Source organism: Syngnathus scovelli, chromosome 4, assembly GCF_024217435.2.
Source record: "Syngnathus scovelli strain Florida chromosome 4, RoL_Ssco_1.2, whole genome shotgun sequence".
In the NCBI taxonomy this organism is placed as follows: domain Eukaryota; kingdom Metazoa; phylum Chordata; class Actinopteri; order Syngnathiformes; family Syngnathidae; genus Syngnathus; species Syngnathus scovelli.
Genome location: NC_090850.1, coordinates 1615611 through 1640057, shown reverse-complemented (window position 1 = coordinate 1640057; position 24447 = coordinate 1615611). Strand labels below are relative to the sequence as shown.

At 43.2% G+C, this 24447-nt stretch overlaps 1 protein-coding gene across 3 annotated transcripts in view; it reads right to left on the bottom strand.

The window, feature by feature from the left end:
- The window catches only part of shcbp1 (SHC SH2-domain binding protein 1), a 63510-nt gene that overhangs the window by 29479 nt on the left and 9584 nt on the right, over positions 1-24447 (bottom strand). For all 3 annotated transcript variants that reach the window (XM_049717448.2, XM_049717447.2, XM_049717445.2), the window contains exons 4-8: positions 21387-21595; positions 7907-8002; positions 7601-7831; positions 7345-7522; positions 674-794 (exon numbers count right to left, since the gene is read on the bottom strand). In XM_049717448.2, the coding sequence (XP_049573405.1) occupies positions 674-794; positions 7345-7522; positions 7601-7831; positions 7907-8002; positions 21387-21595 (835 nt within the window). The remainder of the gene's footprint in view (positions 1-673; positions 795-7344; positions 7523-7600; positions 7832-7906; positions 8003-21386; positions 21596-24447) is intronic.

The following is a 24447-nucleotide window of genomic DNA, read 5'->3' as shown; positions in this document are numbered from 1 at the left end:
AGGCAATGTTTCGAAAGACATGTTCAAGTATGTTATTAAAACGTTAAAAAGGCTTTCTATGCACTGTCTTTCTTTGTAAAAAAAACTTGTGTGCACGTGCGGTTTATAGACCGGTGCGGCTTATGAAAGAAAAAAACTGAAATATCCCTGAATTTTAGCTGGTGCGCCTTATAATCCGGTGCGGTTTATAGTCCGGCAATTACGGTATGTTTATTATTATTTTATTGTATTTTTTTCAGCATAAAATGGCAGTTGGTCAAGAATGTTTATAGTTTGAATAATTATCATTTATTTTTTATTTCAGGCAAAGTGATGCACTTTGAATCTGTTTTGTTACAGACTAAAAAACAATGTTTTTAATAAAGTTATTCTTTATTGTAAGTTGATCTATCTTTTATTTATTTTTTGTTTTCTTTAATGTTAATAACATGGGGGGGCGAGAAATGTTTTCTTCTCCCTAGGGTGGGCATCACAGAAAATGATTGAGAAGCACTGATATAGTGGATGCATAACAAAACTCTAGTCAACCCCAAGTTTGTTGCAGTAGTTTCAATTCTATTCGTCACAGGTCCTACTCAAACATATAATTTATATAACAAGTGAAGATTTGTGAGAAAATTTCCGGATGCACTGTGCTCTTCGAACCCTAATCTGAATATTGCATAACGTATACCCTCTATAGTGATGGAGTCTGGAAGCAGGATGCAGCTGGTAACACTGTATACTCCCGGGAGAACAAAGACCATGTCACCTTGATGGCATGAGTCCACCGCAGAAACTGGGTCTCTATGGAACTACATACACACAAACACACACACACATATGACTACAGAAGCACTGTAATGGCAAACTCTTGCCAAGGTGTGGATTGTATATAAACATTATTATGCCCTGAAGGGACAGCTCACTCTACTTACATAATTAACATTACAATGTTTGTCTGGATTATCGGTTCAGATGGTAGGCAACTCCAAATTGTCCTTGGTGTGATTGTGAATAGTTATAGTATTTCTATAAGTGTCCTGCGATTGGCTGGGGACCAGTTCAGGGTGTATTTTGCCAAACCCCCTAACATGACTGGGATAGGCTCCAAAACAGACGTGACCCTTGTGAGGATTAAGCGGTTCACAATGTGAATAATGTCATGGCTGAGAGCCCAGACTAACTGCGACACTCATTTCAGCATGTTTGTGTGTGCCATTGCAACAGAATGCATTAGAGTAATTTTTTTGCAATATGAAATTCTTCTGTCATGTTCATATAGTCTGTGGTGGTGGTTATCATTTGTACCTTTAAAAGAAACAATCTCAGTCATGACACTTATTTTTGTGCTTTGATTGTAGGCACGACTTATGAGGCTGCTTGCAAAGAACAAAGCACTGCTTCAAATGGATGCTAAGTAGTTGGGAAGTGTATTGTATAATGCAGCAAATCTGAATATTGATATACTGTGTGTATATATATATATATATATATATATATATATGTGTGTATATATATATATATATATATATAAAACACTTTTCCTCACCACCCGTGGGTGGTCTCTTTTTCCCTTCAAGCTCGGGTCCTCTACCAGAGGCCTGGGAGCTTGAGGGTTCTACGCAGTATCTTTGCTGTTCCTAGTACTGCACTTTTCTGGACTGAGATGTCAGATGTTTTTCCTGGGATCTGTTTCAGCCACTCCTCCAGTTTGGGGGTTACTGCCCCTAGTGCTCCAATGACCACAGGTACCACTGAAGTCTTCACTTTCCAGGCCTTCTCCAGCTCTTCTCTGAGCCCTTGATATTTCTCAAGTATATATACACACACACACGGTAATGTGCCTTAAAACAGAGGTCCCCAAACCCCGGGCCTCGGACTGGCATTGGTCCGTGGTTCATTTGGTATCGGGCTGGACAAGAAAGAATAAATAACTTGCATTATTTCCGTTTTATTTACCTGAGCCTGAACGATCTTTTATTTTGAGAAATGGACCGGATTCTCTCCTACACCTCAGTGACGTGACCATAACATTACTCATGTTATCTTTGATGGCGCCGCTCGAGTGGCAGCCTGTTACAGCAGCTCTGTCCTTTCTTCCCTTCTTTTTCAAAGTCAAAGTCTGCTTTATTGTCAATTTCTTCACATGCCAAGACACACAAAGAGATCGAAATTACGTTCCCATTATCCCACGGTGACAAGACAATGTACATACAAGTAAACAACACAAGAAAATAAAACAAGAAGGCACAAACAATGAATAAATAAAAAGTCAAAAGTCAAAGTCAAAGTCAGCTTTATTGTCAATTTCACCACATGCCAAAGACACACAAAGAAACCGAAATTTCGTTCCCCCCTATCCCACGGTGACAAGACATGGCCCACAACAGACAATCAAGTAAACAAGTAAACAACAGCGTGCTTGAATAAATAATGAATAAATAACAACAAATAACTAAATAAGAGGAGCAAAAAGGAGCAAGTGAGCGTACAGCAGACAGTCCAGAAAATAGCGCAACAGTGCCGCACGCTACGCAGAAGGGGGAAGAGAGTGCAGGATCCTAACAGCCTGGAGAATGAAACCAGCAGACACAGAGACAGCTTCTTGCCCCAGGTAGTCGCTCTGATGAACTCACACCACTCTTAGAGTCTCAGTGTCATTACTGTGCAATAACATCCCGCTTTCCACACCTTTTTTGTCTACACTGTTTGTACTATGTGTCCTCTCTGCATCCATGGCAGCCTGGTCATCCTAGAAGAGGGACCCTCCCATCTGTGGTTTCTCATTTCCCCTAGCTGGAGTTTTGAGTTTTTCCTTGCCCTCTTGGGAGTTTAAGATCAGGGGGTGTTTGAGAATATCTTTCGTTCTTCACATGTCCTGAGTGTTGTTGTTAGTCACCAAAATGTTGAACAGAGGCTGTGATTTACTGAAGTCAAATTCCTTGTTTGGCACGCTCAAACATGGCGAATAAAAAAAACTCTTGAATCTGTTGGTGAGTCTGGCGGTGCGGGAGCGCAGGCTCCTGTACCTCTTCCCAGAGGGCAGAAGATCAAACAAAGAGTGAGCGGGGTGACTCACATCACTCATAAAGATGTCAGAAAGCTCAGTGCACACTCACAAGTGCCTGTACGTACTCAGTAGTATGGACCTGGCGCACTCCGCGCTCGATTTCTATCAGTGCCGAATTTTGAGTGTGGGCTGTGACGTTAGCATTCTCGTAATTTGCGCACTGAGCTTTCAGATACAGTTTTACGCAAAAGCCACCCACAAACCTTCCCCTGGAATCCTTCCATTAAAATGAGACGCCCAAGAAAAAAAAAAGTGGACTCTGAGTGCCAACCACGCTAGCAGTAAACACAGGAACGGGCGGCTACAGCGGAGAGCTTGACAGCTACTTTGAAGACTCAGCAAAACTTTTTTCACCGACAAACTGTGGATCAAATGTCAAGTACAGAGGCAAGTCTTTGTTGCACCACCCGTTTTCGACTAATCTTAACTTTTAAAGTTTTTAAGGCCGACTTTAAGGAAGTGTTTCCCGTTTCCTTACCTCTGTCACCAGGTGTTTGTGAGTTAAAACTCTGCTCTGATTTTCAGATATCTGTCACCGTGTTGCCGTTATGATTTCTTTACTTTATTTTAATGTATTCTTTCACTGATTCTTAAAGTCTATAAAGTCGCGTTTTTTTCATAGTTATGGGCGTCGCCCCGACTTATACTGAGGAGCGACTTATATGTGAATTTTTTCACAAATTTTCAAAATTGAGAAAAAAAAAAGTTAAACTGCAATAAACGAACCGGACGTAGCAAGGGATTACTGTAATTTGAATTTCAAGTGACGTCAGTGGCGCGGCGGTTGTTTACATAAAGGACAAAGACTCCATCAAGGGATGACGAAGGGCCCCACGTACTACTGGCATCATTAGCGGCTTTGTTTGTAAGTGACACGGAGGACGAAGAGTTTGAAGGATTTAAGAATTTGGAGTTACACAAAAGGTTTGAAAAACTATTATAGCTGTTACGCACGCCCGGTCCTACTCTATGGAGCTCTCTTTAACCTCCGTGGATTGAAGTCGGGGGCCGGCGCTCGGTCGGGTGGCTGTCCAGGGACGGTGGATGGGGCTCGGACATGGCTTTTACGCACGCCCGGTCCTACTCTACGGAGCTCTCTTTCACCTCCGTGGATGGAAGTTGGGGGCCGGCGCTCAGCCGGGTGGCTGTCCGGGGACGGTGGATGGGGCTCGGACATGGCTTTTACGCACGCCCGGTCCTATTTTATGGAGTTTTCTTCCACCTCCGTGGCTGGAAGTGCCACCTCCTGGGATGGAAGTCCACGCCGGTGCTTGGGACCATGTGGTGGTGAACTATTTATGTTAAAGTTATTTGCTATATTTTATTTCGAATAGCAACTTGTATATGTTTTTATCGTTACAGTTCAGTACTTGTTGAACTCTTGTTTTGTTAAATAAAGAGACGTTTACCAAACCCACGTCTTTCCTTGTACTTTGTTAACGCTATAATATAATATACTAGATCTGTGGCATAATGACGAGGCTGACGTCAGGGCGCACGCGCGGCGTTGTTGACAAAGGACGAGGAATTTGATCGATGGATTTAATGATTTGGAGTGACACAGATGGTTTGATACTATTATTGCTTATATAATAGTTATTTGATATATAATTTATATATCGTTATATGGGCCTGTGGAATATTTAGAATATTTAGACATCAGCGGCGCGGCGCATATGCGGCATCGTTTCCATAAAGGACGATCAATGGATTTGATGAATTGGAGTGACAGATGGTTTTATAAACGTGTTATTTATGTAATAGTTATTTGAATAACCCTGAATGTTACGTCAGGCCCGTTCTCAGCTCTTTGTTTGTGTTTATGTCACGTTAGCATACCTATCGTTTAGCATGTTGTTGCTCGTTCATGTCTGTTCTTGGTGTTGGATTTTGTCGAATACATTTTCCCCAAAATGCGACTTGTACTCCGGTGCGACTTATGGTTTTTTTTCACGTTATTGTGCATTGTATGGCTAATGCGACCTATATTCCGGAGCGACGTTTAGTCCGAAAAATACTGTATTTGGTCAGCTCGCGGTGCCTGCCTCCACCTGTCAGTGGATCACCAGCTTCCTGACCAACAGGAGACAGCGTGTCAGGCTGGGGAGCACCACATCTGACACCCGGACCACCAATACTGGTGCCCCTCAGGGGTGCGTCCTCTCCCCACTGCTCTTTTCTCTCTACACCAGCGATTTCTCCTCAGGTGACTCTCCTGTGAAGCTCCTGAAGTATGCAGACGACACCACTCTCATCGGACTGATCCGGGACGGTGATGAGACTTCGTACAGATAAGAGGTGGAGCGGCTGGTCCACTGGTGCAGCCAAAACCAACTGGAGCTGATCCCGCTCAAGATCGTGGAGATGGCAGTGGACTTCAGGCGAGACCCTTCACCACTTTCACCCCTCACTATCCGCAGTAATACTATTCTCTCCACAGACACCTTCAAGTTCCTGGGAACCACAATCTCTCGGGACCTGAAATGGACCGGCCACATAGACTCTGTCCGGAAGAAGGCCCAGCAGAGGCTGTACTTTCTCAGACAGCTCAAGAAGTTCAACCTGCTGCGGAAGCTGCTGAAGACCTTCTACACTGCCATCATCAAGTCTGTCCTCTGCACCTCCATCACTGTCTGGTTTGGATTGGCCTCCAAACAAGATAAGCACAGACTGCAACGGACAATCAGGACTGCAGAAAAGATAATTGGAATCAACCTCCCATCTATCGAAGACTTGTACCTGTCCAGGACCAGGAAGCGTGCAAGTAACATGTCTACAGACCCTTCTCACCCAGGTTGTAGTCTGTTTGAACTACTCCCTTCCGGACGGCGTTATAGAGCTCTGTACGCCAAAACCAGCAGACACAGAGACAGCTTCTTCCCCCAGGCTGTTGATCTGATGAACTCACACCACTCTGAGAGTCTCAGAGTTATTGCTGTGCAATAACATCCTGCTCTCCACACCTTTTTTGAATTGTCTACACTGTTTGTACTATGTGTCCTCTCTGCATCCATTGCAGCCTGGTCATCCTGGAAGAGGGACCCTCCCATCTGTGGTCTCTTCTCAAGGTTTCTCATTTCCCCTAGTTGGAGTTTTGAGTTTTTCCTTGCCCTCCTGGGAGTTTAAGGTCAGGGGATGTTTGAGAATATTTGTCATTTTTCACATGTCCTGAGGGTTGTTAGTCACCTAAATGTTGAACAGAGGCTGTGATGTACCGAAATCAAATTCCTTGTTTGGCACGCTTAAACATGGCGAATAAAAACACTTGAAAACCTCTTGAAGAATGTTTGCCGTTTGATGTGATTTCGCCTCATTAGATAAACATCTTTCATTAATCTAACCTGCAGGCGCTGAAGTGATGGAAACTGTTATTCATAATAACAGTGTCGTATTTAATGAGAATCACTGATAGTAGTTTTTTGGTGTAATATTTTTTTTTTAATGCTGCTAATAAATGCATTTGTTTTCGAAAAGCTTTTTTGAACATCAATGCTTTACTACCTACTAAAGCCCAAAACCTTTTATGCAATGACCTTTACATGTCGTTTATATTACTTCACACAAACACTACATCCATCTGCTCCTAGTTCAGCCCCCCAGTCAAAATTTAGAACCCAATTCGCACGTCAAAAAGTTAGCCCAACCCTGGCCTAACCCTTCTGAACACGCTTGAAGATGTCACGCTATATGATTGGCTGGAAGGACAGTATGGTGACGTTTAAGATTGTGGTTGGTCTGTTATGCAGAAATGGGATTGTAGATCAAAAACACGGACAATTTTTGCGAAGAAAACTTCTAAAAACAATGTGCAGTTGGTGATTATTTGATTTATTGATGTTTTCAACATTTGATTTTGATTTTATTTGTTTTTTCTAGAATGTTTTTTAGAAGTTTTCTTCACAAAAATTGTGACGTCAAACACTGGTCCGTGAAATTATTGTCTGACAATAAAACGGTCCGTGGCGCTAAACACGTTGGGGACCGCTGCCTTAAAATACAGATTCAATTCATGCCATAATCACGCTCGTTAGTCAAAACATTCGTATCGCAAATCTTCTTTTTCTATTGAAGTGGATGTAAATGTCATTTTCCCTTACAGAGAAGTGAAAAAAGAAAATTCATTTGTGTAATGTTTTTAGTAAGAAAATTAGCACCCTATAAAATATATTACAGTATATTATTATTGTAAGATTGGTAAGATAAACAGCAAAAGACACCATCATGCATTGGCATAGTTTTGAGGATTAGTCAACATGAACATTAAAATAATACTGTGATTGCAATGTGGATACCTGAATCTCAGTGCCCACAGAGGAAAAGTGTTGTAGAAGCCTGTCATTCAGGAGGGACTGGAGCTGATTTGTGGTGCAGGAGGATGTGACCACATGTGCAACCTTGATTCCTGACTCTCTCAGCCCACGACTTTGTATGAATTGATGTCGAGGATTACCTTTGTAGCCCAGCACATATCTGGAGTTTAAAGAGTTTGTGGGTTAAAAGTGGATATAGCGGCTAATTGGTAAACATAAAGAGAACCATTTCACTTACCGTAACAGTGGGTTCTCAATGAAGTACAACTTCCGTTTGAATGTTTCCAGCTGTTCGCAGAGCTTCAGGCCCTCCACCATGGATACATTATCTAGTTCTGAGTCAGAGTCACTGCTCAGATGGCTGCGTAGCATTGAAAACTGCTGAAAGCACTGGGTACACTTTTCCAATATGAGCTTGTATTCTTTCACAAGACCTGCTGGGACTCTTTCCTCTAATATGTCATAGTGGCTGCGGTAAGAGACACATTGAATATAATTATGACTTTTAATACATATTGTATCAATAACATGACAATGTACTTACAGTCTAAGCCGAGGCTCTACACAACGGACAAAGTAGTCAAAGTCATCATCCTCATCTTCTTCATCCCACAGTCTCCACACATGCTTACAGAAGAATCTAAAAATACAGTGGCTAGTATGTAAAAGCAACGCACAACACCACACCACATCACAACAGATGATAAAATCCCTGAAACCATTGAAATTGTATACAGAGAAAATGTTAAAATGGTGGACTATTTACTCATGAAATTGTTCACAAACAGGTCAATCCCATCCTTGCGTGTGAGCAAGTGAGCCTTTTCAGGATGCTCCTTTTATATGCAATCATGACACTAATCTGTTTCATATTAACCTGCTCACATGTGGAAAATTCAAAACCAGTGTTTTTTGAGCATTCCTAAACTTCTAAATTTCTAAAGTCTAGCCAGAATGCTTCACTCAAAACGTCCTGATTGTCTTGAATGTGCCCCAATTCTAGTCATTTTCAAGTCCCATTTAAAAACGTTGTTTTCTTGTTTTTTTTGTTGTTGTTTCTGTTGCAGTGTTGTTTTATTTGCCGTTTCCTTTGTTTTATTTGTGCGTTAATCATTGTTTTATCTTTTGGTATTCTATTCTGATTTAAATGATTATTATTTTACATGCTGCTTACAGTTATTTGTTTTCTGTGAATCCCTTTGAATCGTCTCATTGACTAAGTTTACGTGTAGTCAATAATTTGTGTTAAAGTCAGAATTCCGGTACCTGAAACAATCAGAATACCGTAATTCCCGGACTATAATCCATTACTTTTTGCACACGCTTTGAACCCTGCGGCTTGTTGTCCGGTGCGACAATGGATCTATGGATTTTTCATGATTTTTGTGATGACTAATACACTTATACACTCATAAAAAGGCTGTGGACCGCTGTTGTGCAACACCGCTTAGCTGGGCGGAGGGATAAGTGTCCAGACACACGGTCACTGGGGAAAAGAGTGGTGTGTTGATCGCATGTCCGTCTGCCAAGTCAAGTCAAGTCAAGTCAAGTTAAGTTTTTTTATATAGCCCTAAATCACAAACAAGTCTCAAAGGGCTTCACATGTACAAAAAAAAAAAGACAATTATTCTCAAACATCCCCTGATCTTAAACTCCCAGGAGGGCAAGGAAAAACTAAAAAAAAAAAACCTATCAGGGGAAAAATGAGAAACCTTGAGAAGGGACCACAGATGGGAGAATCCCCTTTCCAGGATGACCAGGCTGCAATGGATGCAGTGAGGGCACATAGAATACATAATATAAAAAAAATCAAAGAAAAAGTGGATGTCCAATTCAAAGTGAAGAGCTGCAGGAGGTGCCCTCAATTGCCCTGGCAGTGTCTTCGAGGGGGGTAATCCGCTGCAGTTCCATCATCCTGATTGGTCCACGAGATTCCAGACAGCCGCTGTCAGTTTGGGTGTCACCTAATCACCTCTCCAGCCGGGGAGGAGTGGGGGGGGGGGGGGGGGGGGGGGGGGGGGGGGGGGGGGAGGGAGCTAAAACACAAACTCCAGCCGAATCGGTCACCGCAGGTTAATTAAAGGCTATATCATAAAATTGTGCCTTTAAATGTGTCTTAAATATTTCTACTGAGGTAGCAGTTCTAATATCCATTCGTAGGGAATTCCAAAGTTCTGGAGCCCGAATAGAAAATGCTCTAGACCCTGCAGACATTTTTTTGGCCCTCGGGGTCACTATAAAACTAGCGTTTAGCGCAGTCAAATATTGCCGTATAATTGGCACAAAGAAGAGACAGAACAAGATCAAGACTGACATTACTGAAGAAAAGAAGCTTTTATACACAAACCCTCATTATGGGGGACAAAATAAACGCATATGATGCCGCTAAGTTAAAGGCAGTCGATTTGGCTCTTAACGAAGGAACTCGAGCTGCTCATGCACTGTAGAGGTTTCCTCTGGTCACTAGAGGGCACTGAGCTATTGTTGATGATATCTTTTTGCGTCACCCTTTTCTTTCTTTATTTCCCGGTCACGACTACTCTGGAGCTATACGTGTAGCTCGTATCACATTGCGAACGATACCCCTGTAAGTGGTCCCATTTTATTTATTATTAGTTGTGTCCGTGGGTCACTTGGTACCGGGCCACCAAGCCGCACAAGAAAATAATTTTAAAAAAATTTCATTGACGATCAATTAATTCAGGTCAAGATGCTCGTCCCGGTCACATGACATGTTTCCCCAGTCGAACCCGCAAAGCTAGCAAAAGTGAGTAAGAATTGATTTTGAAAAATATATTAAAAATTGGCGAATCTCTCCCAATTACATCCGTCTGTTCAGGTCAAGACACTCGTCTCGGTCACGCGACATGTCACCTCAGTCGAGCCCGCGAAGTAAGCAAATATGAGCAAGAAACAGAGATGTTTGGAATGCTTCTTCAGAAAGGAAAAAAAAAGCCCTATGAGGAGACGGAAGAAGAAGAGGCTGCATTTAAAAGAAAATTTCCGGAGTCCTACTTAAAATATGGATTTATCGCCACAGGTTACTGACGCGTCAAGCCCACTCTGCGTAATATGTGGCGACAGGCTAGCTAACGAGGCAATTAAGCCTTCAAAACTGCTTCGGCACATGGAGACCAAGCATCCTGTATTAAAAGACAAACCTTAACCACTGCGGGTGGGTGTCATTGTCTCCGATTACGCCAAGATGGGACCAGCTCATTTCTGAGAAACAAGCTCAGTGCTCCCACTAATTCACCGTAATGTTGAGTTTTATTTTTATGTCGCTTATACCGTATTTTTCGGACTAAAAGTCGCTCCGGATTATAGGTCGCATTAGCCATAAAATGCACAACAACGTGAAAAAAAACATAAGTCGCTCCGGAGTATAAATCGCATTTTGGGGGAAATTTGTTCGACAGAATCCAACACCAAGAACAGACATGAACGAGCAACAACAGGCTAAACGATAGGTATGCTAACGTGACAAACACAAACGAAGAGCTGAGAACGGGCCTGACGTAATATTCAGTTATTCAAAAAACTATTACATAAATAACACGTTTAGAAAACCATCTGTGTCACTCCAAATTATTAAATCCATCGATCGAATTCTTCGTCCTTTCTGTAAACAACGCCGCTTGTGCGGCGCGCCGCACATCGAATCTTTGTCGTTTATGTAAACAACCGCCGTGCCGCGCCGCTGATGTCACTTGAAATTAAAATCACAGTAATCCCTTGCTACATCGCGGTTCGTTTATCGCGTTTTCACTTTTTTTTTTAATTTTGAAAATTTACGAAAAAAATTCATATATAAGTCGCCCCCCCACCCAAACTATGAAAAAAAAAACGCGACTTATAGTCCGAAAATTACGGTTATTGTTTTTATGCCAGTCGTATCATTTTATTTGATCGTATTTATATATTTGTCATAAATATATTATTTATTTATATAAATTTATTATTTATTTATATAAAGGCCGGTCCACGAAAATATTTCAGACACGTAACCGGTCTGTGGCGCAAAAACGGTTGGGGACCACTGCCCTATTGAACATCTGTAGGGCATCCTCAAACGGAAGGTGGAGGAGCGCAAGGTCTCCAACATCCACCAGCTTCCTGATGTCATCATGGAAGAGTGGAAGAGGATTCCAGCGGCGACCTGTGAAGCTCTGGTGAACTCCATACCTAAAAGGGTTACGGCGGTGCTGGAAAATAATTGTGGCCATACAAAATATTGACATTTGGGTCCAATTTTGAGATTTTCAGTTGGGGTGTACTCACTTTTGTTGCTAGCATTTTACACATTCATTGTTGTATTTTGAGTTACTTTGAAGTAACAATGAATTTACTTTGCTATCCAAGCTCTACCGTGACTACTTAACATTGTCACAAAGTGTCATTTCTTCAGTGTTGTCCCATGACAAGATATAATTAAAACATTGCAGAAATGAGAGGGGTGTACTCAGTTTTGTGAGATACTGTATGAACATAAGACTTGCCCCTAAATTTAGCTGGTGCGGCTTATGTGCGGGTTATATCCCGGAATTTACGGTAACTTATTTACATACATACCTTAACCAAACAAGACAAGCACAGACTGCAACGGACAATCAGGACTGCGGAAAAGATAATCGGGACCAACCTCCCATCTATCCAAGACTTGTACCAGTCCAGAACCAGGAAACGTGCAAGTGACATCTCTACAGACCTTTCTCACCCAGGTCACAGTCTGTTCGAACTACTCCCCTCTGGGAGGCGTTACAGAGCGCTGTACGCCAAAACCAGCAGACACAGACACAGCTTCTTCCCCCAGGCTGTTGCTCTGATGAACTCACACCACTCATCGAGTCTCAGAGACATCACTGGGCAATAACATCCTGCTCTTGCCACTTAAATGTTGTTAGTCACCTGAATCATCAACATTATGGCGCAAAGACTTGTTATCTCCGCTTGTTACTTTCTCACTTTATATTTTCAGTAGAGACAGAAAATAAAGTGAAAATGCCGCAGAAAAATCACTGAATTAAAGTTTGGCTTAAGGACGCTGCCGAAACAAGTACTCCCTGTACTCAACAGACCAAGATTAATTTCCTCTTGAATGTCGCAAGAGCATATGCAGTTAGGAGGTAACACAATCACAAAAACGGGATAGGGTTAGAAAAGAGGGGTATTTTTTGGAAATTTAAAAAAAACTAAGCAAGAAATATTTGGGTTTCTGTGTGTGTTTTCATGGACTTTAAAAACCCCAATACTGCAAGTATGTGGGTTTTAAAAGAGTCATTGACTGCATGTAAATGTAGTCAGTGTATGAAAGGGTAAACTGCCTTGTCTTGCTTAAAAAGACAAGTTTCTACACGCTAGACCAGGTATGGGCAAACTACGGCCCACGGGACCGTTTAATCCGGCCCGCCAACCCTAAATAAATTGTATTATTAAACTTTTTTTTTTTTCCGGTCATTTTGCCTGCAATGACTGCATTTCCCCAGTAGATGGGGAACCACTCGCCTGCGCATTTACTACCGGAAGCCGTGTCAGAAAGCTCGGTGCACACTCACAAGTGCGTGTACGTACTCAGTAGTACGGAAATGGCGCACTCGCGCTCTATTTGTCTCAGGGCCGAATTTAGAGCGTGGGCTGTGACGACAGCATTCTTGTAATTTGCGCGCCGAGCTTTCGGATACAGTTTTACGCTAAAGGCACGCACGCACAAACCTTCCCCTGCCCTGGAATCCTTCCATTAAAATGAGTCGCCCAAGGAAAAGCAAGGTGGACACTGAGTGCCGAGTGTTTAAAAAGAGTGGCCAATTTGGCTCGACGTACGCGACGTGACGTTCAGCCACATGAACATCAACATCAACCCGTCACAGATATAGGTAAACGGACCAACACCTCGGATCTCTCCTAAGAATTGCCACAACAAATTTTACTCCAGACTATGACACACTAGCAAAAAAAGGGAGACCAACAACACTGTTCCCACTGAAAATGAAGGGGAGGCTTTCAAGTTTGTTGTAAAAAAATGAATTTTGAATATGAGCTGTACAAATACCAGGGATTGAAACTAGCGACCATTCTCATTTTCAAACAATGCAGGATGCTCAAGGACATTGATGCACCACCTGTTTGTGACTAATCTTAACCTGTAAAGTTCTTAAGGCTTACTTTAAGGAAGTGTTTCCCGTTTCCTCACCTCTGTTACCAGGTGTTTGTGAGTTAAAACTCTGCTCTGATTTTGAGATACCCCTCACCGTGTTGCCGTTTTGATTACTTTATTTGGATGTATGCTTTCACCGATTCTTCAAGATTATATATTTGGTCAGAATGTTTGCCGTTTGATGTGATCTCATAAGATAAACATACATCTTTCATTAATCTGACCTGCAGGCACTGAAGTGATGGAGACTGTTATTCATAATAACAGTGTCATATTTTATGAGAATCACTGATAGCAGTTTTTTAGGGATGTTTTTTTTTTTAATGTTGTTAATAAATGCATTTGTTTTCAAAAAACTTTTTTTGAATATCCATGCGTTACTACCTACTAAAGGCCCAAATCTTTTATGCAATGACCTTTACAGGTCGTTTATATTACTTCACACAAACACTACATCCAACTGCTCCTTGTTCGGCCCCCCAGTCAAAATTTAGAACCCAATTCGGCCCGCAAGTCAAAAAGTTTGCCCACCCCTGCGCTAGACCGTATTTACTTTGGTGAACACTGCCGCGTGACGTCGTCTTTAGTGCATGTCACTCGATGGCAAGTGAGTGATCAATTATTTATGTTCTACTACAATAACTATCATAAAAGATTTAAACTTTAACTTTTAATTCATTGATTGAAACTTTATTGATCCCGGGGGTGGGGAAATTCAGGCCACAGCAGCATTTATACCACAGAGCGGGTGTATAAACTTTAAACAAAGACATAACGCGCGCGCCCACGCACACACACACACGCGCACGCACACACGCACACACACACAAAACCTCCTACATCGGGCTATGGATGCACGCGTATGTTACTATTTGTGGGTATTTTTATCTGTGGGTATTTACAGTGATCACTCATTTATCACAGGAGATGCGTTTCAGAACCACCCGCGAAAATCAAAAATACGCGAAGTACATTGACTGTATTATTGAATTGAATTCCTTTATTGTCACTGTTAACGCAGTGTTAACCGTGAAAATCTGTTTTATTAGTAAATAGACTGTATTACTGATCAATTTAAACAACATTGTATTTAAATTTCCAACTCATAGTGTTTCTTGTTGGCCGCTAGAGAGCAGGGATTTATAGCAAGCCATTTAGAAGAGTGTTTTTTCTTGACAAGCAATGCAAAATCGATAAAATTCGAAGATGGCGGCGCCCTAGTCGGCTGCGGCAGCTACGGCTCTCGACAACCTGTGAGCATTTCTACAAAATATGCCGCCTAGGACGCTACAAACAACACAAAGATTAGTTTATCCATCCAGTAGGTTAGTATATGATCGCCAGCGCCTGCTGGAGTTACGGTCATCAAGTGTTTTTGGACTTGTAGCCACAACTACCCTAGACTATCTACGTAGCCTCGGAGTGCTTTGGGCACAAGTCTCACGATGCAGCGGACTCGCCGGGCAGCACACGCCGGAGGAGGAGCAAGCGTAGGCGGTGTGACCGGCGGCGGAAGCGCGGCTGTGAAGGTGGGCTAACGGCTAAGCTAAAAGCTAACCCCTACAAACCGCAGCTTCCATCCATCTTACTCTCCAACATCCGCTCACTGGATAACAAAATCGACCATCTACAACTGGAACTCTCTTTAAAGAGGGAGTTTAGAAACTGCTGCGCTCTCATCCTGACGGAGACATGACTGAACTCATCAATACCAGACAACGCCGTTAGACTGGAGGGGCTCGCTACATTCCGCGCCCACAGAAACAGCGAACTAAGCGGTAAATCCCAAGGGGGTGGGCTGTGTGTTTACATCAACAACAACTGGTGTAAAAATGCTAGAACTGTCGCCAGCTTCTGCTCTTCGGACATCGAGCTTTTGACTGTTAACTGCAGACCCTTCTACCTGCCCAGGGAGTTTACTGTTGTTAGCACTGCTTTGTATGTGCCTCCCAGCGCTGATACTAAAGAGGCCATGAGCGTTCTCTATCGGACAATCAGTGAGCTGCAATCCACGCACACAGAGGGTGTTTTCATCATTGCTGGGGACTTTAACCAGGCTAATATGAAGACTATTCTCCCTCATTTTTACCAACACGTGTATTTTTCAACTCGGGGAGAGAACCCTCCAGACTTGGTTTACACCAATATAAAAGATGCATTCAGAGCAGCCCCCCGCCCCCACCTCAGCTCTTCAGACCACTTATCTGTTATGCCAATCCCTGCATACAGGCCCCTGTTGATCAGAGCAAAACCCACAGTGAAGCAGGTGAGGGTGTGGTCTGAGGGGGCCATGGAGGCACTCCAGGACTGCTTTGAGTGCTCTGACTGGGACATGTTCAAATCAGCAGCAACATATGACAACCAGATCAACATTGATGAGTACGACATGACTGTGTCAGCCTACATCAACAAATGCACCGAGGACGTCAGCACCAGTAAGAACATCATCACCCGGGCCAACCAACGACCCTGGATGACGTCAAACGTCTGAGCACAGAACTCAGACTTCAAGTCTGGTGACAAGGAGGCACTGAGGACAGCGAGAGCCAACTTGAACCGTGCCATCAGGCGTCAGGTATGTGGCAAGGCATACGGGCGATTACAGACTACAATTCACCCTCCCCCCCGGTGGGTGAAGTTGATGCTGACTTCCTAAATGGACTAAATAACTTCTTTGGGAGGTTCGAGGCACTAAACAGCACTCCAGCAGTTAAAACTGTTCCCCATCAGGAAGAGGAGGCACTCTGCCTTGACTCAGCCGACGTGTTGAAGACTCTGAGGAGAGTCAACCCACGTAAGGCCCCAGGCCCCGACAACATACCTGGGCGGGTGTTCAGGGAATGTGCAGGTCAGCTGGCTGGTGTAATCACAGACATTTTTAACACCTCACTGGGCCAAGCCACAGTGCCAGCATGCTTCAAGACTGCCTCCATTATTCCAGTGCCGAAGAAACCTCAAATCACCTCATTAAATGAGTACCGGCCTGTTGCATTGACTCCCATCATGATGAAGTGCTTCAAAAGGCTGCTTAAAGAACACATCGTCTCCAGACTCCCCCCTACATTCGACCCGTTCCAGTTTGCCTACCGGCAGAACCGCTCCACTGAGGATGCCATCTCCTCCGCTCTTCACCTGAGCCTGGCTCACCTGGAGGAGAAGAACACCCATGTGCGGATGCTGTTCCTGGACTTCAGTTCAGCGTTTAACACCATCATCCCACAGCATCTGGTAGGAAAACTGGAACACCTGGGCTTCAGCACCCCCCTTCGCAAGTGGCTGCTAGACTTCCTCACCAACAGACCTCAGTCAGTCCGGGTCGGACAGAACACCTCCGATGTCATCACCCTCAGCACAGGCTCCCCTCATGGCTGCGTCCTGAGCCCCCTGCTGTTCACCCTGATGACACACGATTGCGTCTCCAGGTTCACCATCAATCACATCGTGAAGTTCGCAGACGACACAACGGTGGTGGGCCTCATCAGAGACAACAACGACCTGTACTACAGAGAGGAGGTGGAGCAGCTGGTGGGCTGGTGCAGAGACAACAGTCTGATCCTGAATGTGGAGAAGACGAAGGAGATCATCGTCGACTTCAGGAAAAACCAGCCTCAGCATGCTGCACTGATCATCAACAGCTCAGCTGTGGAGGTGGTCAGCAGCACCAAATTCCTGGGGGTCCACATCACAGACGACCTCACCTGGACTGTGAACACCACGGCACTGGTCAAGAGGGCACAGAAGCGCTTGTACATCCTGCGGAGGATGAGGAGAGCCCATCTGCCCCCACCCATCTTGAGGACGTTCTACAGAAGCACCATAGAGAGCATTCTGACAAGCTGTCTCTCTGTGTGGTGTGGAGGCTGCAGCGCCTCCGATTGGAAGAACGTGAGGAGAGTGGTGAGGACAGCAGAGAGGATCATCGGGACTCCTCTTCCCTCCATTCAGGACATTTCATCTCAGCGCTGCATGTCCCGAGCCCGTAACATCATCAGTGACCCATCACAACCCCACCATGGACTGTTCTTCCTGCTGCCCTCTGGGAAGAGGTTTCGCAGCATCCGCTGCAGGGCCACCAGGTTCTGCAACAGTTTTTTCCCTGCTGTCATCAGACTGTTGAACATTTGAACTGTTGAACTCTAAACTGGACTCTGCATCACACATACACAGAACTGAACATTATGACACTACGAACCACTATCTTGCGCTGTCAACTTTGCCGAGCTTTTATAATCCATTTAAATTTAAAAGCACGCAACCTGGTTTAGCATTCCTCTGCACACTTTTTAATTACTGTTTTGTCTCCTTGCACTATTACATACATATCACTGCTGCACTTTATACTTATTTTATTTTATTTTACATTTTTATATAGTATGTTATTTGTATTCAACCGCAATATCACTGCATTGTTGTAAGCTGTATGAAACGGAATTTCGTTTTGTATGCACCCTGTGCAGACAAAATGACAACGTTTGTAAGTCTAAAATGTCCCTCTTCAGAATTACTAACTACTACATTAACCCTACCCAATACTTTTACCCTACATAAACCTTTCCCATTCCCTTAATAACCAATCCCACATTGTTCTGTGCATGTATTGTACCTCTACAGCAGTGGTTCTTAACCTGGGTACGATCGAACCCTAGGGATTCGGTGAGTCTGTCTCGGGTTCGGCAGAGCCGCCACTGCGGAGGTCCGAACACCTGATTTATCGTGTAAATTCGTGATAACGCATATCTGAACTGGTCTCGAAAGGCACACTGATTTGCAGGTATGTGATTTGTTGCGAGTTCATGCATTGTGTTGGTTTTGTTTAAGTTAAAGTTAAAGTCCCAATGATCATCGTTACACACACATCTGGGTGTGGTGAAATTTGTCCTCTGCATTTAACCCATCCCCATGTGATTTTGATCCATCCCCTGGGGGAGAGGAGAGCAGTGAGCAGCAGCGGTGCCGCGCTCGGGAATCATTTGGTGATCTAACCCCCCAATTCCAACCCTTAATTCTGAGTGCCAAGCAGGGAGGCAATGGGTCCCATTTTTATAGTCTTTGGTATGACCCGGCCGGGATTTGAACTCACAACCTTCCAGTATCAGGGCGGACACTCTACTACTAGGCCACTGAGCTGTTTATTGAAAAAGGTGATGATCATGTACGGCTCATTTTGTGCAGCAGTAAAAAAACATCTATGTCTTGAATTTGAATTTTTTTGTTTTCATTTTTCCCTAAAGAAAATGCGCATATGAAACTGGTGGGGTTCGGTACCTCCAACAAGGTCCCAACTCCCGCACCGGTTGGTGCTTCTTCCCTTGCACATTGCTCAGAGGCATGCCCCGCACTATTAGGTCTCATTGCCGCTGTCCCAACTCCTGGACAGCAGTGCTTTTTTCCTAAGTGTGCAGCCAGCCGCGCACCCCACGCTTGTCTGCAGTGACGCACGTTGCTCAGAGGCCCGCCCCTCACTAACAGTGTGTATTTAAACGCTGTTCTCCTGTCACTTATAAACCCGTGAAGTAGCGCATTCGCGAAAGGTGAAGCACAAAGTTGTTTGAGATGTGACTAAGCCTGTGCTGTGCATGAACAAATGGTTATTCGGCCGTTCATACAAGTGGGTGTGGAAAAAAAACAACTAAATAATTTGCAGAGTTAGCTCAGAATCGGCGTTTCTACAACATTTACATACAAACTTGACCTATGTGGTAACGCCAGTTGACACAGCTTAAAAAATAATCTGTACATGAAATCATGCCTGATGTTCTTTTGGCAATACACAGAATTTTTCCATGGCACCCTGCAACTCTCTGTGATTTGACGTTGACCTAGGGGGCTTTTTCCCGGGTTGTTAGCTCAAATACCAGCACACCAATTTGCTAAGCAGCGCAAAATGTTTTTAAATGAGCAAGAGCTGATGACGGAAATGTTTGTTTCAGGCAGGCAGCCTGCAGCAGAGATGTCTTTGAATAGAGCCTTCACTCTAAGTGGCTGCCATGTTGAACAGCGAGCTCAGCAATGGTCGCTACATTATTGTAACAACAATCCACGGCAAAATTGCTAAAAAAAAAACAAAAAAACAATGAGAACAGAGCCAAACACACCCAGGGTGGCAGCTTTAGGCACGTCATCAACCAGTCTAGGCTTAGTCTACTAATATACAAGGTCTCTGCGGCTAGGCTACGAAGTAGCTATTTTACAATGTCGAAGTGTGTAACAACCGACACTTGACCAAAATAGACGCAACCATTTGGAACTAAAAACAATTCAGGAGTTAGAACAATGTGACAGCAATGCGTCTGCGGATTATATTAGTAAGCAGATGTGAGCATTCTGTTTGTAATGATGGATGTTCTGTCAGGGGGGGGGGGGGATCCAGGGCACTTGCTTCGAGCACACACTTATATGTTGAGCTCTTGTTTTGTGAAAGAAAGAGCCAGTTACCAAACCCACATCTTGCCTGGTACTTTGGTAACGCTACAATATAGTTATATACGTAGACCTGTGGAATATTTGGAGCCTCAACTGACGACGAGGCTGACGACGAGGCTGACGACGAGGCTAACGACGAGGCTGACGACGAGGCTGACGACGAGGCTGACGTCAGCGGCGCACGTAGGTCCGGAGTCATTAGCTGTGTTTTTTTTTTTTTTTTAAAGTGCCAAAAGACGAAGATTCCGATGGATTTAATGATTTGGAGTGACACGAAGGTTCGATAAAATTGTTGTTTATATTACATTTATTTGATATATTTAGTCTGACGTCAGCGGTGCACGTAGTTCCGGAGTCAACAGCTGTGTTTTTTTGTTTTTTGTTTTTTTTTGACACAAGACGAAGATTCCGATGGATTTAATGATTTGGAGTGACACGGATGGTTCGATAAAATTGTTGTTTATATTATTGTTATTTGATATATAGTTTATATATTGTTATATGGGCCTGTGGAATAATTTGAATTACAACGGACGACGAGTCCGACGTCAGCGGCGCGCCACACGCGTTGTTTACATAAAGGACGAAGAATTCGATCGATAGATTTAATGATTTGTAGTGACACAGATGGTTTGATAAAATTGTTGTTTATATTATAGTTACTTGATATATAGTTTATATATCGTTATATGGGCCTGTGGAATAATTTTGAACTGCAACTGACGACGAGTCCGACGTCAGTGGCGCGCTGCACATGCAGCGTTGTTTACATAAAGGACAAAGAATTCGATCAATAGATTAATTGATTTGGAGTGACAGATGGTTTGATAAACGTGTTATTTATGTTATAGTTATTTGAGTAACTGTTAATGTTACGTCAGGCCCGTTCTCAACTCCTCTTTTGTGTTTATGTCACGTTAGCATACTGTATCGTTTAGCCTGTTGTTGCTGGTCCATGTCTGTTCTTGGTGTTGGATTTGTCAAATAAATTTGTCTTAAACTCTGGTGCGACTTATACATGTTTTTTCCCCTTTATTGTGCATTTTATGGCTGATGCAACTTGTACTCCGGAACGACTTTTAGTCCGAAAAATACGGTAAATATCATGAGGCATTGTATCGACTTGTATTCCAATTTGCATTAGTGACAAATTTCAATGATAAAAGATAATATTTAGAGTGGTGCAAAGCCAATGCTGCATTCGCAAACACCAAAATACAGGAGCAGCTAATTTTTGTGTTATGTACACACACAACCAGTGCATAAACTGATCAGCTAAGAAAATACACAATTTCCCAGGCAATTTGCCAGTGTTTGTAGGTTCCTATCAAATCAATGAGGACGTGCTCGAAAACTGACCATTACTGAAATGTTGCTTTTTTATTTTTTACACAACATTATAGGGATTCACACATGGTTCAACACAGTAATTGGGATAAAGTCATACCTGAGATGCTCAATGCCCAAGGCGGTCTGGTCGTACTCTCCCGACTCTTCATAGACAATCTGAAGTTCTATTAGAGGGACCTTGTGCTGGGTTGCCTCTAACAGCTCTGCCACAGCTTGCTCGTTAATTTCACATCCTTTGAGCTCACACTGCAGGGGAAACACTGGCTTCACGCAAGCCTTGAGATCACTGAAGTCGACATCACAAACCTGAAATAATGCCCATCTAATGGTTAGTTTGAATAGGTTTATAATTATCCACAGATTTTGAATCAGTGGGATGTTATTGTATTGCCAAGAATATACAGTAATTAATGAAAGTGGCTGTTTATGAAATGCAAAGCAATCCAAAGTTGTTTTATTAAATGCAGCTTTATGATGTAAACATTTATTAATCTACATGGGAATTGCACGTCATAAGGAAAAAAAATGTGGTGAAAAGAATGGCTATGAATCACTATCAGGATAAACAAAATAAAAAAATCAAAATAAACTCAACTAAACGCGTCAATGAGATTCAGCGTTTACACGGAGCTCTATGTGTGGCGCGGCTCAGTGGTAGAGTGATCGAATCAACTCTAAAGTTGTGGGATCTATCATCAACCCTGGTGACCATGTCGAAGGGTCCTTGAGCAAGACAATGAACCCCAATTTGCTCCCAGTGTGTATCTGGCAGCACCTTGCATGGCAGCAGCCTCCCATTGGTGTATGGATGTGTGTGTGAATGTGAGGCATTGTAAAGCGCTTGTGGCGTATAGTGTAGATCAGGAGTGCCCAAACTTGCAAAGCGGGCCGGATTTGGTTAGATGAAATTGTAAAGGGGCCGACCATTCGCACCGACATTCCTCGGACCATTACCATTGTAAATATGTAACTGTATCCTTTGCTGTCTGCAGATAGAGTGATATTGGAAATGAGAATCTATTGTTAATTGCACTAACAGAAAAGTTAAAGATTAAAATAATAATAAATGAAATACAAATAAACAATTTTATGAAAGTTTAATGATTTTTTATTAGATTATTAAGTTTGTTTTATTATTGGTATTGTTGTATTAATGAGAAGGGTGATATTGGTGTTTCGACTGCAGCAGACAGGCCAGGTTGCATCATGTCAGATTTTTAATCCAAATTAAATCATTCCCCATTTTATCTTTTTTATTTCAACTTCATACGCAACAAATTACTTCATAATCACAAAATAATAATCCATAGTCTTTTTGTCTTTTGCGATCACTGTGAGTGGGTGGCGCGGACGCGTAGTAGTGTGAAGTTAGTACGAAGTAGACAGCTCTCACCAGTCCGTGTTTTTAGCGTCGCCTTAGTCCTTGATGTGTGGACATTTGAATGAGGAAGTGTTTGTGTCACTGTGCGTGTGAACTGGGAAGGGACGGACGGGGGAGACACGCTCGCAACCGATCATGAGCCCTGGCTCATGTGCGCGTTCCCGTTCGGACAAGTTTCATTTCTGTGGCTCGCTCTGTGGCGCGCAGGTCCGGGCGACAGTGTCAGCGAGCAAACTTATTGATTTTTCGGGCCGGTCTAAATTTAGATGTGGGCCAGACTTTGGACATGGTTAGTGTAGATAAAAGTGCAATAAGTGGAGTCTATTGAACAAACTTGGCATGAAATAGTGTTAACATTGTAAAAGGATGGCCATGGACCAACTTCACTAAAAGTTGTTGGAAAAAAAAAATTCCTCAAATGTCCTCTTTAAGAACACAGCTTCTCAAGGCAATTACACTTTTTGAACACATTACAGTGATCCCTCGCCACTTCGCGCTTCACCTATTGCGGCCTCAGTGCATCGCGTTTTTTCTTAAAACAAATATTGCGGATATATTCATTGCATTGCGGATTTTTGCGGCATCACTTGGAGTGTGGAGCTTTGTCTGCCCATATAACTTTACAGTACAATATTGGCCAATGGGAACATGTTGCTCTGTATCCTTGCAGCTGTTTGGCTGAGAGCTCTAAGAGCTGTTCTAACCACACTTTATCTCAGCCTCCTGCACTGTATCCACTTCCACTTTGTTGGCGTCAACAGTACATATATATTGGCAACACCTCAGACTTGCACTTCGTTTCTTGTTTTTTTTTACCTTTGGGATTTTTAGCTACAATACCACAAAAACGTCTTGCACCCTCTACGCCTTCTGGAGACGGCAAGCGTAAGAGGAAGATGCTTACAATAGCAGAGAAGGTGAAATGTCTTGACATGCTTAAGGTAGGGAGAAGTTAGGCAGAGGTTGGCAGCCGTTATTGTTGATGAGTCGACCGTGCGTTATATTAAGAAGGACGAGAAGAATATACGTTCGGCTGCAATTATTACTTTTACAAGGGGGGCAAGGGTTTAAGGGAGGCAAGGATAGTAAGTCCATGCAATATGGGCAACAAGGGCATATCCCTTTGGGTAAAATACTGCAGGAAGAGCATTCTTTTCGATACGAACATCATCCGTGAAAAGGCCAGGCAACTGTACATCCAACTTGCAGATGATGATGATGATATCAACCCTGACGACCCTCAACTTCACAGGGATCTCCTCCTACTAGTCAACGCATTTCTTTCACTGCAAGCAAGGGTTGGTTTGAGAAGTTCATCATGAGATTCAACCTGAAGAGTGTTTGGTTCCATGGAGAAGTCTCTGCAGACAAAGTTGGTGCAGAATTGTATAAAAATATGACTTTTAAGTCTATCATTGAAGAAGGGGGCTATATGCCTGAGCAAGTGTTGAACATGGTCGAGACTGGCTTTTTGGAAGAGTATGGCATAAAGAACATTCATCATAAAGGAAAAGGACAAAGCACCTGGGTTTAAGGCCTCCAAGGATCGCTTCACACTCACAACTAATGTGAATGTGGCAATGCTGCTGGGCATATGGTTCAGCCAGCGCTAATTTATAAATCAAAGGTTCCAAGAGCCCTCAAGAATAAAAACATGAATGTTCTCCCAGTGTATTGGATGCACTATCCGAAAGCTTGAATAACCAAGTCATTGTCAAAAGATTGGTTCCATAAGTGCTTCATCTCCAAAGTCAGGGTTTACCTCGTTGAAAAGGGG